The sequence below is a fragment of the Antennarius striatus genome, chromosome 4 (assembly GCF_040054535.1).
Source record: "Antennarius striatus isolate MH-2024 chromosome 4, ASM4005453v1, whole genome shotgun sequence".
In the NCBI taxonomy this organism is placed as follows: domain Eukaryota; kingdom Metazoa; phylum Chordata; class Actinopteri; order Lophiiformes; family Antennariidae; genus Antennarius; species Antennarius striatus.
This window is the reverse complement of record NC_090779.1, coordinates 19120521-19144173: the sequence shown is the minus strand read 5'-3', so window position 1 is coordinate 19144173 and position 23653 is coordinate 19120521. Positions and strand designations below refer to the sequence as shown.

Here is a 23653-nt window from a genome sequence, read left to right as displayed (position 1 = left end):
CTGATGTGGTGTCACATCCTTTAAAGCAGTTGTTTATTGAACAGAAGTTGTGCAACAGACATTTGAGGTACATGATGTGAGTTATAGTGGAAGGGGACACTCAATGGGAAATCTGCACCATTGAAACTTCAAGATATGGGGAATATTTATGGTTGGACATGACAGGTGTAGCTCAGCCCATTGTTAGGTAGGAGTTACAATGTTGCACAGATGCAATATATCATACCAAAATGTACTTCTGTCTGACAGAGTTCACATTTACTGACATTCAAGGATTGTATAAAGCAAGAACTGTACTTTGGCCAGCACAGAAATACTGCCTTTTCCTCTCGTGCACACAAGTCAGATGTAGCACCAACATGGACAGAAACTAACATGCTTGAACTATCAAGTAAGCCCACCAAGAAAACATATTTCCGTGTTGCTGTGTCCCCCTCCACTACAGGTTAAGTCCAAATGGGAGCTTTGAATACATCCTTTGTCCCATCTCACTGAGCAAGTTGTTTCCACAATGCATTGTTTCTCCTCTGTTCAAGGCTCCCTTAACTGCAGAGGTATAGGTGATGTGTTATTGTCTATTTTGTCCAGTAATCCTGAGGTATAGGAAATACCACTGATGCAGAATGTGACTGAAGAGGGAGAGCAAAATTGATTTAAAAAAATGGGGGGAGATGGGGGATAAGACATGCTATCTAAGCAAACTGTCAAACTGTACAAAGAACATTTCCAGTCGAATATTCATTTCATGTTCTTCTATCACCATCTACTTTGTTTTTCTGAATGTATCTCTTAAGCAGTAAAATAATTATATTATAATACAAATGTTTATAAAATAGCAGCACACTCAAGTGACATCACAACTAGGTAATGTTATTTTTTTGTATAAATGAAACAAATTCATAGCTTTTAGCAGCGCAAAAAGACAACAATAACTCAATAAAAATATTGACACTTTTTTCTTGATGTCTTCACACCTCCTCTGTCCTCTCTTCACTTTGGAATACAGTATCTCTAAATCTTAGAAAAACCCCTTTTGCGGGTCTGGTCACCCCATAAAATATATCAACCACAAATTGAAAAAAAAAGGTGGTTGCAATATAGAACACATGCAACAATAAATTGCAGGAAAGAAAATCACAACCATTACGTTTGGGAGAGAGCTTACATCAGGCAAACAGAGGCAAAAATGAAGGGGTCACATAAAATATTCAGATGGGGATGTTTTGGCAAACGTGTCATCAAATTGCCCAGTTTTACTGAAAAACATCACTAAGCTAAGATAATAAGAACCCCACATTTTTCTTCAGTCTGACAAACATACATGCAGCAAAGTCACATACCGTCATGAAAAAAGTCAAGCATTAACTATTAGACACCTTGTTGTGGCAAAGCCATGTGTCTCATTAAAATAAAAAAAATCTGTCTCTTGTTTTGTGCTGACGTCTGTTTGGCTGATGGATCCCCTTGCCAAAGATTTGAAGCAGCAAAGCTCACAGGGGACACAATGTGTTCACTGGCAGACAATCAGCTTGAACTACACATGCCAGCACCACAGAAAACTGACTGACCACTGTAACACAAATCAGTTAAGGTGATTTCAAACAAGGGCTGTGGTATCTTAAAAATGCAAATGTCATTGCCCACTGAAGAACATGTGCAAATATCGGATGTTACAACCACCTTCTATCGTAGCTCATCGCTGCCCCGTGTGACTTTCTGTGGCTGTGATGCAGATAAATAGGAAATAAAATTCAAGTAAATCAAATATTTTGTTTCATGACAATATAAAAGAAAGTCAAACAGAATCCATGGGTCAGTGAGTAGGCATTTTCATTTCATATTGACATTTTCCATTTGCTCAAATTCTCTGAAATGGTCAGAATCCCCACCAACTTACACTTTTCTTGAATAGGAATGTTCTTTTTTTAGCGGAATGTCCACTCGCCATCGGTTGTGGAAAGCCTTTTGAATTTGACTCTTGCTTGAAAAGCACATGTAGATGATTGGGAAACCAGCCCTACAAAGTAAACCAAAGAAAAGGCTAACAAGGAAAAACAACATCCATTCATCTCCAATCATCGCCCAAACGCATTTAATTTTAGTCATCTCCTGGGGAGCATGTTCTCAAAGTGCTTTGCCATTGAAATCATATAGGGAGCTGACAACAACCCTATGTGGGACTCCAGATGCATTGACTGTATATAATCAACCTGTACTCCTTTAACACTTCCCTCTAGAAAGTTCATACTCACATGATGTGGCCCCACATAGTCTTAGATTCCCATTTCATTTCCATTTAAATGGAAACCCAGAATGTTAGCTGTGTAGAGTGTAGAGATACATCATGGGGAAACTGATGCTGATTCCATCCAAATGGGCGGTTATTACATTTTTATTGTGAAGCCTTTGGGCATCTTTTGTTTATTCTCTTCTTCCAACCACTGGCTGAAGATCCTTCCCGTCTCCTACACAGCAGCATGCTCCTGCATCACTTAAGTCCACACTGTCCAACCGTCCTGTGCTGTGCACTAATATGCCCTGCACAGTTCCACAATTACTTATGAGTTGCAAACTGTCCCTGTCTTTCTCATTCTTTCCACGTCACAACCTGTTCTCACCTTCTAAATAACACAGAGGAGTCTAGATTTTAAAAAGAATAGCCTTACTCTTCAAAACATGGTCCATTCCTGCCTTTCCACACCTGTAATACATGCTTGCATGTGTGAGAGGTCATGTTTACAATGTCCAGTCTCAAAGCAGCCTGTCACAACTAAGGAAATATGATATTGTAACAATGTGAAGCAGAACAAAAAATCTGTAATACTTCAGTTACTGAATGGCAGTGATTAAAATGTCACCTGACCTCTGAGTGTGAGGTGTAGCACCTCAATAAAAATGCTCCTCTAAAGATAAGGGGCTTTAAGTGAAAGTCCCTTCCCCAATATCCATCTTTGCTTGCTCTTTTTTCTCATAGTCCATCCAAGTGAGTTTATAGTTGGCCATAAATGAACCATGATACATAGTTAATGCACGGAGGCACTGATATAGCATAGATGCCCTGTTATACTGATGGACAATGTATGTGCAGCCTTGGCTTGCTCTATAGTCTTTCAACATTGAGCCACAAGTCTACAACTTGGCTCAAGAGCTTGACGCCATAGAATGCAACTGCAAATGTAGATACAGGATCACATGTAGCACTCATACCACAAATACACACAAAGGCACACATGCACACAGATGCGTGCATGCAAACTGGCATTCGAAAATACAAACACACAATCATGCACTCACATACTGACATTGACAAGCAGCCTGACAAAAGGAGCTTATTGATCTCTACTACTCAGTTCAACAATGTCCAATAATAATATTAATAATAATAATTACTAATACTACTAATAATTATTATCGTTCCATCTCTGCCGTGGAATTTGACCCATTAACTTTTAGCATAATGTACTCACAGCCTCTGTCTCATCAACAACACACATGTGGGTCTTGTGATGGTTGAGGAGCTCAAAAAGGTCTCTTCCCTCTCACCAGCCTCAAATGAAATAGTGATAATACTCATATATAACAAAACAGGGAAAAAACTAAGCCCCACTGCGACCCCATGTGTGCAATTTTCTGACTGGTTTCCACACTACCATAACAACCTCATTATCGAGCTGTGGTTAAAATATAACTTAAAAATCATACTATACAATCAGAGGCAGAATGTATTTATGATTGGCTTCCCTTCTGTATATCCAAGGCACCAAAGAGCTTCATTGTATCAAATTTGTTGCTTTTAGACTAGAACATCATAGAAAATCTATTTCGTGGGCAGGTGTTTTTGACTTGAAGAACAGAAAATCTACAAAAAAAAAAAACTAGCAAGCATTGTTCTTTCTCTTTCAAAGGGCTTGTGTTTTTAACATTTTTTGTTCTTTTGTTCTTTTTTTCTGCTTTTAAGAAAATTCAGTTTTTTCTCAATGCTTTTTTGTGTAAATCCTGTGCAATGACGCCCCCTTGTGGTTCACAAGTTGACATCGCGGACGTCTGTTGGGGTGGACGATTGATCCAGCTCTTCCAGGCCTTTCCCACTGGGGCCTCTCTGCGTTTGCTGCTGCTGCTGTTGCTGCTGCCGCCCTTCACGCAGGCTGGTCACCAACACACGTTCAATCTGCTCCTGGCATTCTTTGAGAACATCCTGCAATGTGACACAAGAGGGAGGACAGCTTTTAAAAAGATATAGGGAGGGAGATTCTGACATTTCCAAACTGATTTAAATTTGCTCTAGAAAATGTGTGACTTGAATGACAGACTGAAAATTTAGATGTTGCAATGCATGTCCTTTAGTCACAAAGGCCTTGCAGACATTATAGGTAAATTCAAATTTTGTTCACAGTTGAGGAGAAAAGCTAATTGTCTGCAGCTCTGAGGTTGCTAAGCTTGTCTTTCACAAAGATTCTGTCTGACTCAAAAGAGACACCACCACAGGTTCTCACTAGGAAACTTGTTTCTTGCAACTAACATCACAAGAAACCCAAATAATCTGGACACTTTTGTTATAGCACAAAAAAAAAAAAAATAGGGGGGCCCAGTGTGGTGCCAGAGGGGCCCCTGGTTGGGACAGGCCAGTTTCCAATGACCATTGACTTTCTAGCAGCTGCTAAGGCCGAGCACAGAACCCAGACTAAACCCAAACATTACATCAGCCCACCGGGGTTGTGCATGGAGCACCACCCTTAGAGCGATCACACACACACACACACACACACACACACACACACACACACACACACACACACACACACACACACACACACACACACACACACACACACACACACATACACACACATTCATTCCCACACACACCATGCTTGCACACCACTGGCTTCCTTATCCAACCACCCACCTCTCCCGCTACCTTGACCATTTCCAAACACACACAAAACCCAAACAGAAGTAGCCTTGACAACGGCGGCTGAAAACACAGGTAGTACTAAAGCTATGTTAATTACATCCACCTCCTGTGGGAACACAAAGGTGGTGCTTTTTTAACGAGAGCCAGTCTGTGTGCCTGCCTGCCTGCAGGGGATCTATCAGAGACCTGGCCAGCTCGCCTTTCACCATCAAAGGCCACCGCAGCAATCTGAGAATCCACCTGGGAGAGGAGCCTCTCAACAGAGCCGAGCCCTCATATTCTTCCCTGATGAAGGGTTGACAGAGGGGACAGCAGAGTGCATGAAGTAGGGAGGAGAAAACCGGGGGAGGGGTGAAGGGAGAGGAGTGCTAAATGGGTTGTTAGCAAGAGTGTCAAAGAAAGGTCAAACTGCTTTTTGGGTGACGAACAGCCAATCATTAAAGCTGTTCGGAAGTAAGAGTAGTCTGCTGTGAAAGAACAAAGTTATATGAACATTCCTGTCTGAGGGAGCTGTGAGCACTGCTCTCTGCTGGTGAAATATGATAACTCAAGTGACGCCGAGTTGTTTGGATCCAGTCCTCCACATGCCAACACATGCATAACCCCTTGCCTTAAAGCACCAGGCATGCATGGGAAACATGACTGAGAGCACCTCATGGCCGGAGGTGATGGGTGACTTTGTAACGTTTGTAAAACACGGAAATATTCTTCAGACATTTACAGCTAATTCAAACGTGACACACCACAGTTTGAGCCTGTGTTACAGCTTCTGGTGTTGCCTGGGTGAGTGTCAGGAGTTCAAAGTTCAGACAATAAGACAGATTTTTTTTTAGGGGGGGGGGGGTGTACAGCGCTTTCAAAGTGGAACAAAAAAAAGTTTCCAACATCTCAATTAGATTTCATATTGCTGTATTTTGGTAAATGTATATAATAGTCATGTGGATTTATTTAGGATTTCATTTAAAGATGTGTAAGAAATTTATCACATTACATGACCACTGACAAAAAAGATGAAGTAATTCCCATTTTGACATTTCTTTTATTTTGAGCTCTCCGACATCTCTTAACATTTTGAGAGTTTTTCAGATCATAATCTATGAAGAATGATTTGATGCTGAGGAGGCTGGACTGATCTGGGCAGGGTTTCTCTGGGAGAATGCTTCCACTAGCAATGGCTCTGACGTGAAGGAAACCCAACCAGCGTCTGTCCCTTAATCTCCTCCAGAGGTTGGCTGCAAACTTTTGAGTGTGTGCACGCACGCGCGCGCACACACACACACACACACACACACACACACACACACACACACACATCGACGTGCGCCCCCTTTGGTCATTAAATTTCAATTCCTGTTAGAAAATTAAAGAAAGCAAAAAACATGCAAAGGGACTGCTCATGTTGTACCGCAAGAATGCGTGCCTCTGCTTCTTAAAAGACAGACTCCCCCATCTCAGATTGGACCTTATGCCAAGTCCTATGGGCTTTATTTGAGAAACTTTAACAACTTCAATGTGTGACTACTGGAAAGAACAATCGAGTTTCCAGACAGACTCTCTGTACTTACATACTGGAGGGGGCGCAAGCACTAAATAAGTTTGCCATGGGAGGCAGTGTGATACTAAAGCAACTTATTTAGCAGCCTCAACCCGGATAACACATAACCACCTCGGATCCTCCCTTGCAGTTATGGCCTTCCATCTGTCCGACCTCAAACACACATCATACTGCAACAATCTGTCTATCTGACAAATCAGGCATGCACATTATCCCCGGGCGGCCTTTGTGACTTTGGTGGTAGGGGGGAAGTCGTGCAGACAGACAAAACCAATAGGAAGAAGTGTGTGAAGCCATGGAATGTATTTTAACTGCAGACTGCGCCACAGAAGACAGTGTTTGCTACTCTTGGAGGACTTCGTGGTCAGACAGCTGAAACAAATACACAGGAAGACACACTGCAGATCTCTGGGAATCTTAAAACAAAATATCCAGGGGCTGACACAGGAAATAGAAGGTCACCACATGACTTTAAACTTGACAAGTTACAATAGAAAATGTGACCTCTGTCTTCCTCAAGCCTGCATGCCGAACGGCCACAAGTGGTGGCACCAGCGGCTACGCTGTTCAAGATAAGCTTTCCTAATGAATGCACCTTTGTTGCAAGTACAGTTGGTTGGTTTCAGCAATTTCCTCTTAAATTCTTAGCCCAATAAAATCACATTTTCAAGTTTACATTCATTCATCGTGCAACTTGCATGAGATCTTCTCAGTAATAGTTACGCCATAATGGAAACTTAAAGTGAGTATAAAAGAGAAATGAAAACAGGAAGACATAGAAAAATGGGAAAATGTGTTTCCCGTGTCTTAAAGTGTGACCGTGACCAAAGAAATGATGAATGAGAGACTGGAAGAAAATGAGTGCCAAAACGGTAAACTCTAGGAAGTGGTGATCTTAAACCTTTGCACTTCTCTAACCTCTGTTTCCTGTTTCAAACATCCAAGAATAAAGGGAAGCTCTGCACACTCATGTACTAAACACTTGTAATTTAGATATCGTAGCATGCATTTCAGCATGACAGATCTCCCTGCTGAGATTCCACAAATCCTCAAGAAGTCTCACATTTCACAGATTTAACGCTTTCTCTGGAATTTTGACAGGGCTCTTGGTTGCACAGACTCATCTGCTGTCTCTAGCGGGGGAGCCCCCATTGACCCAACCAGGTGCATACGAGGCTCGACTCGCTACACCAGATGTCAAACATAGGCCCCGTTAAGACTGCAGGCATATTAGATTTCTTTCCATAACCGATATTTAAAGATGGCTGTTCACACTGATTTTAGCAAGTGTCCAGATGTGATCTGGCTCTGTTTAGACTGAGCCAAATTATCAGCGAATCTGACAGGTTGCTGTAGCAACAACGTCAGGACGGAGTCGTTCAGTAATATGTGATGTCATATAATTGTGACAGCTACAACAACAATAATGACGACGAACGTGAAGTTTTGTTACCTTAGCGTATTGACAGTATCACCGTCTGGTAGAGGTGGAGAAAACACACACCAGACATCGTCGATTTCTTTTGTGTTTTACCGCTCCGGAATGCGTGCCTCTCTTCCTTCTGGTGCCTATCTCTCGCATTGCAAATATGACATCGTGGTTCGCCATATCCGATCGGAGTGTTGGGAGCTGTTCAGACTGCAGACGCCTCTGTCCCTATCCGACATGAAAATTCCTCCCGAATGTGGTTTCAATACATCCCGCAAAAATTCAATTTGAACTGTTCAGACTACAAACGAGATATGCAACATCAATCTGGAGGGGATAAAAATCAGATATAGGCGACTGGTCTGAACAAGGCCATAGTCACTTGGCCCTCTCACATTTCCACTGGAAAACCAAAGCTTGTGGATACCACAGATGCCAGCGGGATGCCAGGGGGGTGTTGGCCTTGATGCTGTTGGCAGCAGTTTCTGCAGAAGTTGGCAAAACTTGCCTTGTCTTTGTATTTCGCCTGTCTTTTTGGGCGACCGGCTATAAGATGCCGCCCCTTCACTTTGCAAAGTCTCAAAACTGCCAGGAATATATAAAAAAAAAAAGCCCCCAAAACATGGAGTTTGATACAAGCACACATTTAGATAAGGGCCAGATGTTGACACAAACTGAGGTTGAGGTTATCACCATCTCCTCTTTGTTGTGTGGAAGGCTGAATGACACAACAATCACAAAGCAAATGAAGCCATTTTTAATGCTAACAACCACTTGTGTGCCTCTGTCACTTGACTGTGCTCTTCATTAAAATGCAATATAAGTTCTCGTGAGTCTGCTGCGAGCCACGGCTTGTTTGAATCGAGGAATGGAAAGAGCTGATCAGAGACACACAGCAACTTAATTCCCTCAAGTCTTACACCTATCAGCCCAAACACACTGAACCCCAGTGCTGCTGAGTTCAGCTATTTAGTTCTTCTCAGCTGCAGAAGAAGACTTCACACAGCTTGCACCAGAGGGAGCCAAGCTCTCCAGCAGTGATGCATTAATGGAGCATGGTGGGAGACAAGAGATGTCTGATTGTCACTCCTCTCTCCACACCCCCAGTGTCCTTTTCAAACTGCAGCAGCTTTATTCCACCTTCTCCTCCTCCTACTTTGCCTCCTTTTCATGACTGAATTTAACATACCAGGGCCATTTTGGAACCATGTCATGCCATTTGATCTGCCCTCCACCACCACCCCCCACCACCCCTTCAAAAAAGTGAGCACACATCAACTTAGCAGGCTTAATTTGTGCATGGACATTCTATCAACCTTTTACATCATGTTGTAATTGTGGTCTTCTGAAATAGAGCTGTTTGGATATTGTCATGTGTAGGTCCGATATGTCAAATAGGGAGGGTTAATATCTTCCAAGACACTAATGGAGAATACTTCAAAACTTGATAAATTATCACCTCACACAACTTTCTCATCCTCCACAGCTTTCCTCACCTACTCACCTTTACAGTCAGCTATTGCCGCATGAAGCCCCTTCCCATCCACGTGATGAAAGCCAGGCATCTCTCAGACTCAGTAGAGACACCGTCTGTGTTTGGACCCCCCCCCCCCCCCACACACACACCGCAACATTTGCTGCACCCAGACGTCTAGCATTCCCATCAGCGACAGAGTACACTGTAAACGTCCTCCATCTGGCCCGATTTCCAGTATTTTTTATATGAGGGGGTCGTGAGCAGCCTGACCTGATTGATGGAAAGGAAGAAACCTCCTGCTTGCCCCACCTCAGTTGAGTCAAGTGTATTTGAGACTGCATGTAAAATAATGTAGTTCTGGATTCATTCAAACTGCCATTTTCGGGGATTTGGTTTTATTTTTTAGATATTGTCAGTAAAATCCCACTGAATGGTTTTGTGGAGAGCCAAATACCAACAAACAAGAATGAGGCAAATCTGACATTTTAACATCTCGATTTCTGTCTGACGCACAACACATCACACAAACTGAATAAATGTGTTTCTTAACTTTTGCCATAAATAACAGGAATATTTTCCCTCTCAGAAGTACGAAATGTGGTAGAAAAAAGTTTTCTCGTTAGCGTGAAGAGATTGTAAAGTAGTGTGTCTCAGCGGTAATAAGATGACGTGATTGTGGTATTTCACCGAAGATCAACTGGAGAGATGAAAAGCACACGAGCAGTAGTAGTGCATTTAGCTTTGAGTCACAAAATTACTGTAATTGTGCTTGTGGACAAATATTTATTCCTCCTTGTTCAACTATTACCCAGACACATCACCCCAAATTTTCCAGATGCAAGCATCAAGCTCTGACTGATGGAACACTTCAGCGTAGCCTCTGTCCCAAATAAGCCATAAGAAATGGGTGTAAAGGCAAAGAATTAAAGAAACTCACCACTTCTGTGTTTGTGATTTTGGCCAGTAGGTCTGTCAGACTGTCACCCCACTGCGACTGGTCGGATGAATCTAGCTGCAGGCCGCAGATAGCTGCCCCCACGCTTCCTGTGGCGATCATGGAGGGAGGGTACATGGCAAAGCTGAAATCTGTTCCAAGAAAAATATACAAATTGAGTTCAATCTTGAAATCTAAAAGAAATATGTAGTGGAGTAGATGTTTTTTTTCTACAGTGAAATCTTCATTCACCTGGCGCAGTCTCTAAATAGCACTTTTCAATTCATATTCTTCACAAACAGGGTACAGATGTATCCCCCTGAGAGATAATATGATTTGGTAATCTAGCAGTCAGCTAATAAATAATCCTTCTATTGCACTGGGTCTGAACGCAGCACCCACTAATGACCAGAGGCCTGGATAATGAGGGTTCACTCGGCTTGTAAAGGAGCTGAAAAGCAACCACCCTCACCCACTCCTCGCCATGGTCCCCCTTTTCCCCAACCCGGCCTCTTTTCTTCCATCTCCTGAGTAAATCGTGTGCTTGCTGAAAAAAGCCCCATAGCACTTGGAAAGGAAAGAATAAAGAAGCTCAGTGCCTCTGCCAATGCTCACTGCTGTAGGTCCTTTTTCCACGTGTGGTCACAGGCGTGCGTCTCAAAGACCAATAACCTTGTTAGCTCCCCTCACTGTCATTCATAATGCAAATGAGACAGCTTGTGAACGGGCCAGAAGCCCGAAAAGGCAATGCAACTGGCATACAGGGAGAGAGAAGACAGACAGACAAGTTTTTCTCTTCATACACACAAGCACACATACAAGCACACACCACACACACGCACGCACGCACGCACACGCACACACACACACACACACACACACACACACTCCTTTCTCTATTCTCTTTTTATGTCTTTCTCAACTTCTATCTTTCTTTTTGGACAACACATGGCCTGCTAAGATGGGGCCAGTGAATGGTGCACATGCCCCAGTCTTTGTTGCGACAACAGGCAGCGGTTTGCATTGGCGGCCCTCCTATCTTTTAGCATATTAATAGAGTGGCGGGCCTGCGAGAGGGAAGGCAAAAGAGTGCAAAAGAGTGTGACTCCATTGTCCAGAGTCATCACCTCATTTCACCTAATTGAGAGACACAGCATCCATCCCCTCTGAGTTGATACCAAGGAGACAGGCTGGACAAAGAGCGTGGCTGGACTATGGCTGAGGGGGTTGACGTTGGGAGGAAGATGAAGAGGGAGGGATGGATGGTATGGCGACAAGGCAATAAGGAGAATGAAAAAGGGGAAGGTGGCTGGCTTGGTGGGAGAGGAACGGGGCAGACAACACTGATGCACATCACTCTGAAGTCTGTGTCCAGACTCCTGCGAGATTTTGGAAGAAGAAAAGAATTGCCCTCCAGAGACACTCACCTCCTGCCTCCCACCCCTCCTCCACAAGTATGCCTCTGTTCCTGGGCCACCTATGGGCTAGAGGAGTGGGCAGTGGGGGCATAGAAACAGCCTGCACATTAACATATTGCCATATTCAATTGCAAAGCAAACTGTGCGATGGCCCTGAAGGAGATTTTTTTTTAAAGCTCGAATCAAAGAGGTGGGCCCTTTGATAGCTGTAAAGGCAGACCCTCACTGCCTTTTTAACATGCACAGCCAGGCGCTTTCTCATCTTGTGGGCTTAGTGTTGACAAATAAATGAACTTATTATACACCCCTGTGTTAGCTGCTGGGCCTCTGCCAAGGGGCGATTTATTAAAGACTGCCTCGAGCCAAGAGGAAAGAGAGCACAAGGCCCCTCAGCATTACATCACTGCTGTAAGAGCACAACTTTCTGTTGAGATAAAGGGACAAAGACATACACGGATTTACTGTACGTGTGTTGTAAGTGCAGACTGACAGGCAAAGAGGTGGACATCTAAGAGCCACTGGCAAGAAACAATGCACTGATGTCTACACGTTTAAGATTCAGATACAGAGTGACACGCACACACACACACACACACACACACACACACACACACACACACACACACACACACACACACACACACACACACACACACACACACACACACACACACACACACACACACACACACAGCACAGAAGTAGGTTTGTGGGAGAGCTGAGTGGTGGGCAGTGGGCAGCAAGCTGATTTTTCGCACTTAAAACAAGACAGGTCTGTAGCAAAACAAGGACGCGTGCGTGCAGCCGATGTGGGCTGACACTCCGGCCTGGTGGCTGCTGCATGTAGGGGGAAGAATGGCCGTATTTTAGGAGGCCCTTATTGATATTCATGGTGAGGATAAACAGTGTATGTAGCTGAGTGGGGACGCCTGCGATGGAAAGCTCCCTGTGAGCAGCGGCTGGCTAGCCTGGCCTGCATGCCTCTCACCCCATTCAATGGCCCTTTCTCCTGCCTGTGCCCCCTCATCTCCATTCCTTCATGTTCATATACCCTGAAACATCATCCTCAGGACACTGGTCTCGCAGATCGCTGCCCCCGCACGGCCCACGCTTCCTGGGTGGCTGCGATGCACAGTATTCACATTAAAATTGTAAATTAATTAAAATTGGAAAGTTGACCAACAGCCAAAAGAAGAAAGAAAAAGGCAACTTTTCACTCTCTTCTCTCTTTCCAGAGCTATAAATCAGGGTTTGTGTTCCATACATGTAGCGCTTAGTGACCTTGTTTATTAAAGGAGTAGCATTACGAGGACTCAGGGCCTGTTGACTGATTAAGGCCATAAACAAACATTATTTTGGGATTGGCATGACAGTACATTTCACCACTAATGCAGCACAACCTGGTAGAAAAAGCAAAGTCTGCAGAGACTTACCGAGAGGTGCAACCAGTGTAGCACTATGAGGCAAGCGAGCAACAACTTCCAAACCAGGCTTTATTAATCTTTCCAGGAGTTAAAAGGGGAGAAATTATTGATCACTGTCACTCTGGAGACTTGGGAGATAATGGAAATTAAATTGACTTCATTTGCGGTGTTCAAGTAGCCAAGAAAACACTTTTGGAAAAACTAACAGTAGTCTCTTTCTAGATTTACTGATGCGTACTCAAGCTAAACTATACTGCCAAAAGTATTTGCTCACCCATCCAAAAAATCGGAATCAGGCGTTCCAATCACTTCGATGGCCACAGGCGTATAAAATCAAGCACCTAGGCAGGCAGACATTTGTGGAAGAACGGGTCGCTTCCACTTCCAGCGTGGAACTGTGATGGGATGCCACCTGTGCAACAAGTCCAGTTTTGACATTTTCTTGCTCCTAAATATTCCACAGTCAACTGTCAGCTGTATTATAAGAAAGCTGAAGCGTATGGGAATGACAGCAACTCAGCAATGAAGTGTTAGGCCATGAAAACTATCAGAGCAGGGTCAGCGGATGCTGAAGCGCATACTGAGAAGAGGTCGGCAAGTTTCTGCAGAGTTAATTGCCACATACTGTACCTCCAAACTTCATGTGGCCTTCAGATTAGCTCAAGAACAGTCTGCAGAGAGCTTCATGGAATGGGTTTCCATGGCTGAGGACCTGCATCCAAGCCATACATCAACAAGTGCAATGCAAAGTGTTGGATGGAGTATTGTAAAGCACGCCGCCACTAGAATCTAGTGTAGTGGAGATGCGTTCTCTGGAGTGACGAATCACGCTTCTCCATCTGGCAACCTGATGGACGAGACTGGGTTTGGTGGTTGCCGGGAGAACGATACTTGTCAGACTGCATTGTACCAAGTGTAAAGTTTGGTGGAGGAGGGATTATGGTGTGGGGTTGTTTTTCAGGAGCTGGGCTTGGCCCCTTAGTTCCAGTGAAAGGAACTCTGAATGGTTCAGCATACCAAGACATTGTGGACAATTCCATGCTCCAAACTTTGTGGGAAAAGTTCCTCTTCCAACATGACTGTGCACCGGTGCACAAAGCAAGGTCCATAAAGACATGAACGATAGCTTCTCGTGTGGATGAACTTGACTGGCCGGCAGAGTCCTAACCTCGACCAGAAAGAACACATTTGTGATGAATTAGAGACTGAGAGCCAGGCATTCTCATTCAATATTAGTGTGTGACCTCACAAACGCGCTTCTGGTAGAATGGTCAAAAATTCCCATAAACACACTCCTAAACCTTCTGGACAGCTTCCCAAGAAAAGTTGAAGCTAGTATAGCTGCAAAACGTGGATTGAGGTCATTGAACTCTACTGATTACGAATGGGATAACAAGGCAGGTGAGTGAATACTTTTGGCATCGTAGTGTATGTCACGGACCTCAAAATCTAATCAAAATTGATTTTTTCCACTATTCCACTCTCATTTAAAAATGGCCTCTAAGGTAAATAGGCCATTTTTACAAACATTTAGATTTCTGGAATGTTTTAGTGAGATGACATCATTCAGACATAACGGCTCCGTCTTCGTGTTTCCAATTTTACTCAGCTGGCCTCCGCTATGTGAATGTAGAGACTCAGGACATGCCACTCAATGACTCACTGTGCCTCACATTTTTGTGTGCTTACTGTCAGGAAGCATCTTCCCGCCTCACGTGTTGACAGTGCAGCCGTACCGGAGGTGACTCCTAACATCAGTGGAGCATGTGGAGAGTTGATAATTTGTTGGAGGAGGCGGCTAATTTGTTGAGGCACTGAGTCATCAAACATGAAGGGGGTTTTATGTCAACAAATACCAGTAGAGACCATTTCATTGACCACAAGTCAGATGAATCATTCATCTGTTGAATGTGAAGCTGAGCCTGGAGGGGGATTCTCCACAAAACAGCTGTTCCAGAGAGGAAGCTACAGGGAACATTCTTCTCTGGACCAGTGAGACTACAACTACAATGAAAGGATAACTTAAATTTCATTGAGAATTATTTGATTGGTGTTTAAAAATGGACGGAGCTGTTGTATATCGTCCTTCTTTCATTAGCATTATATTAAATAAACTTAACAGTGAAATGTGTCATATCTGCACACAATTATGCATATCAAATCAGAAGAGCACGGGCTCATTGGTAAACATTAGTTGTAAATGAAGAGGTCAGCCAAAAATAGGGGGAAAAAATCTAATTCAGTGACACTTTTGTTGAAATGCTATAACACCAACTGATGTTATACAAGACTGAAAGTGAACTCATGCACCAACTCTTTACTTCTCTCATGTTTGTTAGCTAGTGAATCATTACTTTGTCTTGGAAAAACTAACCAGTTAATCATCAAGTTACTTCAAACATTCCGACAACACTTTAACACACCACAGAAAAATGAATCAAAGCTAAAATAAAAGAAGCATTTGTTTATTTCCTAAACCAGTTATTTACATCCCAACTTGTGGCAAAGCTCTCCAGGACTTTCCCTGGGATGGCTCTGTTGGCCCTGGCCCAGAAATTTCTTTTGATCCACTTCTATGACTATTGTCACCATTTCATCCATACCATTAGAAAGAGTGCTTTTGGAGTCTGTATAAATAAAGGAACATAATCCCTATGCCAATATGGCAAGAAGACAGAGCTCAAGAACTGCATCAGGCAGGTTGGGGTGCATCTGTCTGTCCCATGCACCCTGTCCATTCTTCCACTTTACCTCAATTGAATAAGAATAGAAGAGGAAGCTCTGAGTGCTTGGTATCTGTGTGCAGGAATGGAGGTTCATAATCTCCCTTAATGAGCTTGTTTCTGGGCTATTATCCGGCGGCCTGCCTGAGGGAACCGCTGGTGTTTCCTATCAAGTGGCCCTGCAGCGCTGACCCTTGCATGGCTCTGCATATGAAATGTAAGGGCTGAGTCTTTTGTCTCCTTTCTCCCAGTCTCTAGCTGAGCTCCCGAGCCATTTGCATAGTCCTGAAAGGACCAGCCAATGTTATTAATTAATACAGAGCCAGCCTGCGCCACCTGACAAAATCCCACCGAGTGGCCCGAACGGAACTGTTTCATCAAAAGAGACGAGCCATTAGGAATGAGGCCTTATTCTCCACTTTCTCCTCTTCTCTCTCTTGTTCTTCCGAAAACAGAGAGCCGTGGTTTTATGCATGTTTTCTTTTTCAGTATAGGGGCAGCAGTGGCGGGAGTAGCAGTGGGTGGTGGGTTGAATCAGACTGTATGAAATAGGAAGGGCCCAGGTGACCTGTTGTCAAATTTCTTGTAAATGTAAATCCCCCTTAGAGCAATTCTCCTTCTCGTGGGTCTTTACCTTCTCAGCTCTGCTCATAGGACGTCTCGAAGAGGATTCCCACTAGATGACCTGAGGATTTACAATTGGGAATGTTCCACAATTGTGTTTTAAAATCTGAGACTTTCAGATGCGCCAAACTGTTTAATCGCTTTTGCTAATTTCTTAAATTGTTGTTGTTCTTTGCTCTATCTCTTTTGCCCTCACTCACTGTTTGCCTGGATACAAGACTGAGGGGAGCATATGCAGATAAATGGCCTGTTAATAATCCAGAGCTATCTCAAGAAAGCCTTCTCCTAAAACAATGTCAGAAGGACAACTCCTGGAGGCTCGTAAATTTATTTCCACTGTCTCACTGAAGCAATTAAGGACAAAGTGCATGCTGAGTCTTTCACAATGTTGCTTTGGAAATTGGTCCTATCACTGACACACTGTCACTCCACACATTAATCCACTGGCACAAAGTAATGGGTGAGAGATGTCGGGTAACACAGGGAGGGGAAGACAGCAAGAGATAGTACCACAGAATGAAAGAAGGGGAGAAAGTCTTTTCTTCTTTGAAACAGCAAAAAAAGTAAACTTTTGGTGCACATTTCTTGCCCTCATCCATATAATCAGCGGCTGGACTCCATCAGCTTGTGTTGAAAATACCTGTTGTCTCTCTGGGATCTAGTTATTTAACTATACGGACAATCTCCTATGAATGGATTCAGCAAAAGCAACTATTTCCCAAAGCAGGGATGGATTGCGTGGGGGTTTACTCTGAAAGTGAATCTTAATGTAGTTAACATGAACAAATCTTCATGTTAAATCTTCATGTTTCATTTGTAAATGAACACACTGGTTTTACTACTCTTGCCTTGTTAGGAGCTTTGACTGTGGACGCCAACACGAGAAAGTCTCATCATGGGAAAGCTATCATGTCCTCCAGCTGTAGGGTGAGGAGGCGTGAGAAGTTGGGAGGGGGGGCAGGGAAGGAAGGCGGCAGTGGAAAGAGATGAAAACATGACATGCCTTAGAATTGGCACAGGAAAAACAATAGACCCCTCTGGCTTTCCCTAACTCCCCTCCTGCATCTTGTTCACCTCGAACTCGCTGCCTCTTCGGATCAAGTTAAAGACTGCCTGTTTCTCCCACAACCGTCTGCATGTTTGATCTTGAGGGAACAATTCACCTCGAGAGCAGAGAGACAATGGCCTGCCTGCCTCCAACCCAGCTCATTCCAATTCTAGAACCTGTGCGACATGGGAATGCCCCTCAATCACGCTAAATCTGCTTTGAAGTGTTACTGGATGCTCTGGAAGCTACCAATATGCCTCTAAAACACGACCACCTATCAACCTGGGAGAAGACAAACAACGGATGTCAAAATAACAGCCTTAATGTTAAAATGTCACCCATGGCACATGCTTCTCCCAGTGGCAAGAACATTTCCCCTTTACAGGTAATGTATCTCACTTCAGTTCAGGCGGGCCATGACTGGTTGATAATGCACCTCTGAAAAGAGTTGTTGCCACATGTTGCTAAGAGGAAGGCATTAATACAGTACAGAAAAAAGAACGGTGATAATATATTTTTCAACATGAGAAAGTATGTTGATACAAGTCATTGCTGCTTGTTCTGATCTGCAAGCTTTACTTGTGATCAGTGTCACTTGCAACACCAAAAGGACAAATTACAAAGGAAAAACATGAATTCAGATGAATTATACTTTTTCTATTAAGAATTCAAGACATGAAATGAGAGTGACATAAGCTTCCACTGTGTCCTACCTGTGGCACAAAGGGCAATGAAGGTCTGGACATGTTTGCGTATAAGGGCCAGCTTATCCTCGGGCAGTGGCAGCCTCCTCACAATGTGTTCGATGAAGTCGTTTGGCGTTACTGCTGCTAAGTTCCACTTCAACTTTCCCAACACCACAAGTTCCCATTCCTGGAGGGGACAGAAGTAGGAACTCAGTTTAGAATGAGAACCACATATTTCCATATCACACCAGTTTACTCTCAACCACCATCACTTCACTTTGCATTAGACCATCCAGACACACTGCTGAACGAAGTAACTGGTTGTTCCTCTCTATGGCTCTGGCCCTGTACATGAATATGAATAGAGTTCAAGTATAGCTGTTAGTATTAGTCTCAGGCCCCGTCCACACGATAACAGATTTTTTTTGAAAACGCAACTTTTTGAAAACACATCGAAAACGATTTGCGTCCACACAACAGCGTTTTCAAAAAAAATCTCCGTCCACACGTAAACCTATCAGTACGTTTTCGAAGACGGCTATAAGCATGCCAAACCATGTGATGGTAGTATTGAGTCAAATTTTATCCAATGGGAATCCTCTGTGTTTTGTTGTCACAAAATGCCTGCAAGAATGCTGCCATCAACAAGTTTCGTACATCCAACATGTTTGTACACACGGGACCATAAATATGACGTCACAGCGGTTTTCGTCGCAGGCAAGACGTCAGCGTTTTTAAAAAGTTGCAGATACACCATCCATACGACAAAGCAGACCCAACGTTTAAAAAAAAATCCACCTAGGCCAGCGTTTTCAAAAAGTTGCGTTTACGTTTCGAATATCTGTGTTGTCGTGTGGATGGAAGGCGTAAACGCAACAAAAAAGTTGTGTTTCCAAAAAGTTCCGGCATTGTGTGGACGGGGCCTCAGCTAAGTCGGATCTGACACAAAGAATCTCCACCAACCCAGGTGACCTGACAATACTTTTACAACTCCCTGTCTGGTTTGTCTGTGCTGCATTTTCATTAAAAAGGATCATCAAAGGTTTGACTATCTGATACCAGGTTAAAATTAAAGAATTGTTTTGCTTCGTAAGAAGGAAGAGCAATGCAGATGTCTTACATTAAAAGGGAATTCATTATCTAATCATATCTCATTTCACTCATCCTGCATTTTTACTGTACTGTTTCCTTCATCTTGAGTCCTAATAAAGCCCTTGATAAATGTCATTGCCAAACGGAGTGAAAAACTTTATTGTAATTAAGTTACGTCATATTTCTGGCTCACGGGCAGCATTTCTCTTGAACCATTTTTGAACTTCACAAACCATTTAACATGGATCTCTCAGCAGAATGCGATGACACATGCTGGTTGATGTGACTCTCTGTGCAAACATGTGTTTGTGGGATACAAGGTGTGGTGGTCACTTCTCTTGGAGCGTCTTGTTACTTTCACTTCCTGGAGGAGGAGGTGGGTAACGGAAGAGGTGGTGACTAATTTGGGAAGAAAAAATGTGGTTTGGTTCCGGATTGCAGCCTTGTGACTTGATGCTCTTCATTTTCTCTGTCAGAGACTAAGACAGAGTGAAAGAGAGCGAGAGACCGCATGGATTCAGTCATGAGACAATTCAACATGGCTGCCATTGATGCTGCTTGCAGCCAATCAGCAATCAGCCTTGCCATGTTTTCTGAGCTGTTGGAGCTGCAGGGGATGTGTTTATACCCAAAGTTAACTGTGGGCGCAAATGAGAAAACCACATCTGAATTAAGGGTTGTACGGAGATGTGCAACAAGTATGTCAGAGATTCAAATATCTGATCATATGCAAATCATAATGGCCAGTAGTGGTTTGCTAATTGCGGTTGCACTCATGTTTGCAAGTAGGCTGCCTCCTGCTCTTTTCCATCAGCGGTAAGAAGCATGATTCAAGCCTGCAACAAGGACTATGGCAAGCCTTGCAACACAGGCTGACAGAGTGGCAGGCATGCACCCACTTCCTTCTGCTACTGCCTTTCTCTGGTCACACCTTCTTTGAAAAAATTGCGGTTCTTTTTTACAAGAAATTGTTACCAAAGATGAGGAAAAAAAAACATCACATGCCCTGAGCAGCTGATCTCTGTTTCCTGTATCTGCATGTCAGCCAAAATACTGCCTTATACAGAGACTGTGAGCAGAGGCTCCAGCAAACTAGTTCAAGGACTGGAGTCTTTGTCTTCAGACAGCACATAAAGGTAGAACACAGTCTTGTAAAAATGCAGCATGACACACTGTTTTATACGAGTCCACTCCAGACAGAGCAGCGCTGTTTCTTACTAGTGCACATTCCCTTTACTTGTCAAAACTAAGTGACGCTAGCCATTAAAACTGTCATAGAAGAGTAGGGAAATTAACTTCAATGCAGTGTTCCAAAGCAGAAAAATATTTTTAAATATAATCAGAAACCAACCAACAACAGCCCATAAGGAACTTGACTATACTGCAGCAACCAGCTCAATGAGTACAGCCGCCAGCCAGGCAGTGAGGCAGGCCTGCAACCATCAGCCACATCTGAATCATAATATGTGGCCTCTTTCACAACATGGGTGGGATTGGCTGTTGTTTACTGAGGAATGTTTATGTAGCACCACAGAGCTTTGGGGAAACACTTATCAGACATGAAACAGAGTTAATTAATTGGTTTGTGCTGGTGAAGGCAATTGGTATTATCAGACCAAAGGGGCCTTATCAAACACAAACCACAGACAGCTGACATTTTATTCTCCACATGACAAACAAAGCATGCAGTCACAAGTTTTATGTTTACTTTTGACTGTAAGAGACATTTCTACATTGAAACGTGTACAAGAATTTTAAATAGTGTGGCATGACACTATATCAGAAATGTGTGCATCAATAGTTATTTTTAGATGGAAGCTAAACTGTAAAAGGCAAACTTGAATTTCTCTGTGTCTCTCTCCCTCTCTAGCTGACAGGAACACAGTCAGAACTTTGGATGGAGTTCAAGCTGACCCCGTTGCTCTATGAAAATATCTGCCACTAGATGGCGATAGAGACCATTACACAGACAGGACGGATACTGTAAAGCCCACAGGCTCTTAATACAGTACAGAGAAAACCCTGTGGAACAATTCACTGTGACGCTTTCGCTCCTCAAGCACCTTTGATGACACCGCAGTCCAAAGTAGAGACTGGACTAAATATTCAGTGAACTGACTATATAGGCTGTTTTTAACATGCCATCCCTTCAGATAAATAAGGTATAAATTGACAAATTAAAAACAGCTGAAATAAAACCGTGCTTTCCTAGAAGAAAACATTAAATACATAATGAAAATATAATTTTCTTCCCCCAGATGAGATGGCAAAATGCGTCTCCTAAAGAGGCATTTTGGGAATTTTGGGAATTGCGTTGAACCAACTGTTGCTTACCAGCAGCTCTTGTGGTCTGATGGAGTTATCTGTGTAGATGCAAAGCTTCTCTGCGGTTAATGGACGAGTCTCTTTCAATTTGGATGCAAGAAACATGCAAACCGCTCCAAGCAGCTGCAGGTTACACTTTTTGGTGGGTACCACGGCTAAAAATCTGTCTAAGTAGTTCATGGCCAACGGAAAAACTTCTTCTTCGCACTTCTGCTCCTCACAAACCTTAAGTGGAAGACAACAGACAATGCAGCAATGTTAGTTTCAACAAGCCACCCTGCAATGACACTGTATATAATGACACATGTATATAACGCTTTTGTGAATAAGGTATAACGAAACTTAAGTTTAATCAAAGAAAGAGCATAAATTCAATGACACACATAGTTGGGGCCCGGCCAAGAATTTGCGCCCAGCCCCAATCAGTTGCGACATCATAAATTGATTTTAAATACATTATTACACAAAGAATGACAAAGTCTTTGAGACATACTGTCAATAGAGTCGCATTCCTGCAGTTCATTCACTAACAAATGAATTCAAGTCACAATCGGCCAAGCCAAAAAATACCCCGACAGCGCAGCACACGGAAACGCTTTTTTCATTCGTCATATTTTCATAAAATAAATAAAAATATAAATAAATTGTCTCGACCGGTTTTCTCCGCATCATAATAATCAATAGGGTCTTTCACATCATATCCGACCCTCCCTATCCAAATACATCCATGATAAGTATGAATAAAATGTAAAAATAAAGGAAGAGTATCAAGAGGTTGGTCTGATGTGCGTCACCGCCGACCCGGTATAATTATTTCAAAAATTAATTAAAAATCTCCGGTGGGTCGCATCTCAACAAATTTTACATGAAAATAAAGCACAGAGGCTCATTGATGTTTATAGGTGGACATCGGCCAGAAATATTTGATCAAGTGTCAAAAATCGAACATAATTCCAGAGTGAGGCATTGCGACGGGGGGAAGACCAAGAGGATAGATAAGGCCCTCGCCCCTTCCGACATTTAAAATAGATACCCAAACTGTTTGCAGCGCTTTTCGCGACCAATTCTATATTCAATGTACACCCAAGAACACCCTCTGTCATTCCCGATGGGTTTTAACCACTGTTATTTCGTTTATGACACTGTAAAGTCCCCTTAAAAGCACAGGCGCTCCTGTAAAAACCAACATGGCGATAGAACAGCGCAGGCAGCGCTGCATTGTGGAGTGCATACGTGTGCATGGAAATATTCAGGCTATCTAAAATAATAACATAAAAGAACCGTCGGGTAGCCTGATCCAACAACATCTGAGTCACATAGAGGAAACTCTCTGGTGTCCGCGATATTTTTAAGTTTCACATTGACAGTCTTCGAGACCGGATTTAAAAACACTAAGAAATTACAGAAAACGACACATTTGTTCAATATGAGAAATAAGCAGTCGGTAATGAAAGCAGTAAGTCTTATCTAACTATCCATATAATGCAAACAGCCCTCAGTAAAGCAGCAATGAAGCAAATAAAGAAGCTTTGAAGTCGAGCACGGAAATAATAAGACTTGTTCGCCCTCGGTGTTTCGATATACCTCCAACATCCATGTAGCGACCATCCTCCTCATAAATGGCTGAATATCTTTCTGGACGCCTTTGAAATAGGAATATTGGGGTAGAAATCTCTCCTCTATGGTCAACAAGCTCTGCAGGACCCTGTCATCGCACAGGAGGTTCGGATCGGGACGAGCTCGTATGATGGTGTCCATTTCGAGGCAGAGCAGCTCCATGGTACTGGCGCTTTCTCTTAAGTAAAAAAGTAGGATTTCTCTCTCGGAGACGTAAAAGTGGTGCTGCAGACCAAAAATGCAAAAAACAGTGGCAGGGAAAGATACATATAAAGTGAGACTGCAGGGGCTCCGCGAGTGTAGTCCTGCCTCTCCTTGTTGAGAACTTTTTCCTCTCTTCCCACAGTGCGCTTCTACTTTCATCCGCCTGGCCAGATCAGGCGCAT

At 43.2% G+C, this 23653-nt stretch overlaps 1 protein-coding gene across 1 annotated transcript; it reads right to left on the bottom strand.

Moving 5' to 3' along the window:
• Positions 1 to 6: 6 nt before the first annotated feature.
• ccnd2a (cyclin D2, a) lies at positions 7 to 23653 on the bottom strand. The gene is made up of 5 exons (XM_068312246.1): positions 23235 to 23653; positions 21660 to 21875; positions 18261 to 18420; positions 10314 to 10462; positions 7 to 4195 (listed from the first exon to the last, which is right to left on the bottom strand). The coding sequence occupies exons 1-5, from the start codon at positions 23628 to 23630 to the stop codon at positions 4022 to 4024; spliced, it is 1095 nt and encodes a 364-aa protein (XP_068168347.1). The 5' UTR covers positions 23631 to 23653; the 3' UTR covers positions 7 to 4021.